General features: G+C 29.8%; 1 protein-coding gene across 1 annotated transcript in view; it reads right to left on the reverse strand.

The window, feature by feature from the left end:
- Positions 1-40: 40 nt before the first annotated feature.
- LOC115236025 (zinc carboxypeptidase-like) overlaps positions 41-655 on the reverse strand; it is a 2,957-nt gene continuing 2,342 nt past the window's right edge. The window contains exons 6-7 of the mRNA XM_029808208.1: positions 521-605; positions 41-288 (exon numbers count right to left, since the gene is read on the reverse strand). Of these exons, the coding sequence (XP_029664068.1) occupies positions 83-288; positions 521-605 (291 nt within the window). The 3' untranslated portion in view covers positions 41-82. The remainder of the gene's footprint in view (positions 289-520; positions 606-655) is intronic.

The following is a 655-nucleotide window of genomic DNA, read 5'->3' on the forward strand; positions in this document are numbered from 1 at the left end:
ATTATATATATTTAATACATTTATATTATACCTATTTAATAATTTTAACAAAAATAGAAATAAAATTAATTTAAATTGCTAATTAGAAATTTCTGAAGGGATGTCCATGTGCTTTTGCTTCCTTGAACATAACTACGAGGGAGTCCACAACCTCCTCTCCAGTCGGGATAATCTGGTCAGGGGGCAGCAAGTACCCATAACAATCGCGATCGCGCAACTCATAGATATAAGTGATTTGCTTGCCATAAGTAGCCTTAATATAATCGACACTACTTCCGGTGACCTTATCTAAAAAAGAATTTACAGCACTTAAAAAGCAATATTTTGTGTCGCAATTAAAATTGCAAACTCAAAATGCGACATTTTAAATTAGCTCTATAATTACACTACAATATTACATTGCAATAATTCCAGAAAATAAGTTTATTATAATGGATTATTGGAGATAATTAAAAACTCTAATACACATATCTAATACACATGATAGCAAAAAAGAGAGTATAAAATTCTTTTTTCTTACATATTGTTTCTGCAATATTTCCGGTGTGATATTCAGTTCCGTATCTTTTCTTGAGAGCCGCAATTGTTTTCAAACCGATGGCATACTGAAATTATAAAACTCGAATAAATTAATATAGAAATGTCATGTTATATA

The sequence above is a fragment of the Formica exsecta genome, unplaced genomic scaffold, assembly GCF_003651465.1.
Source record: "Formica exsecta isolate Colony F162 unplaced genomic scaffold, ASM365146v1 scaffold238, whole genome shotgun sequence".
Taxonomy (NCBI): Eukaryota; Metazoa; Arthropoda; class Insecta; order Hymenoptera; family Formicidae; genus Formica; species Formica exsecta.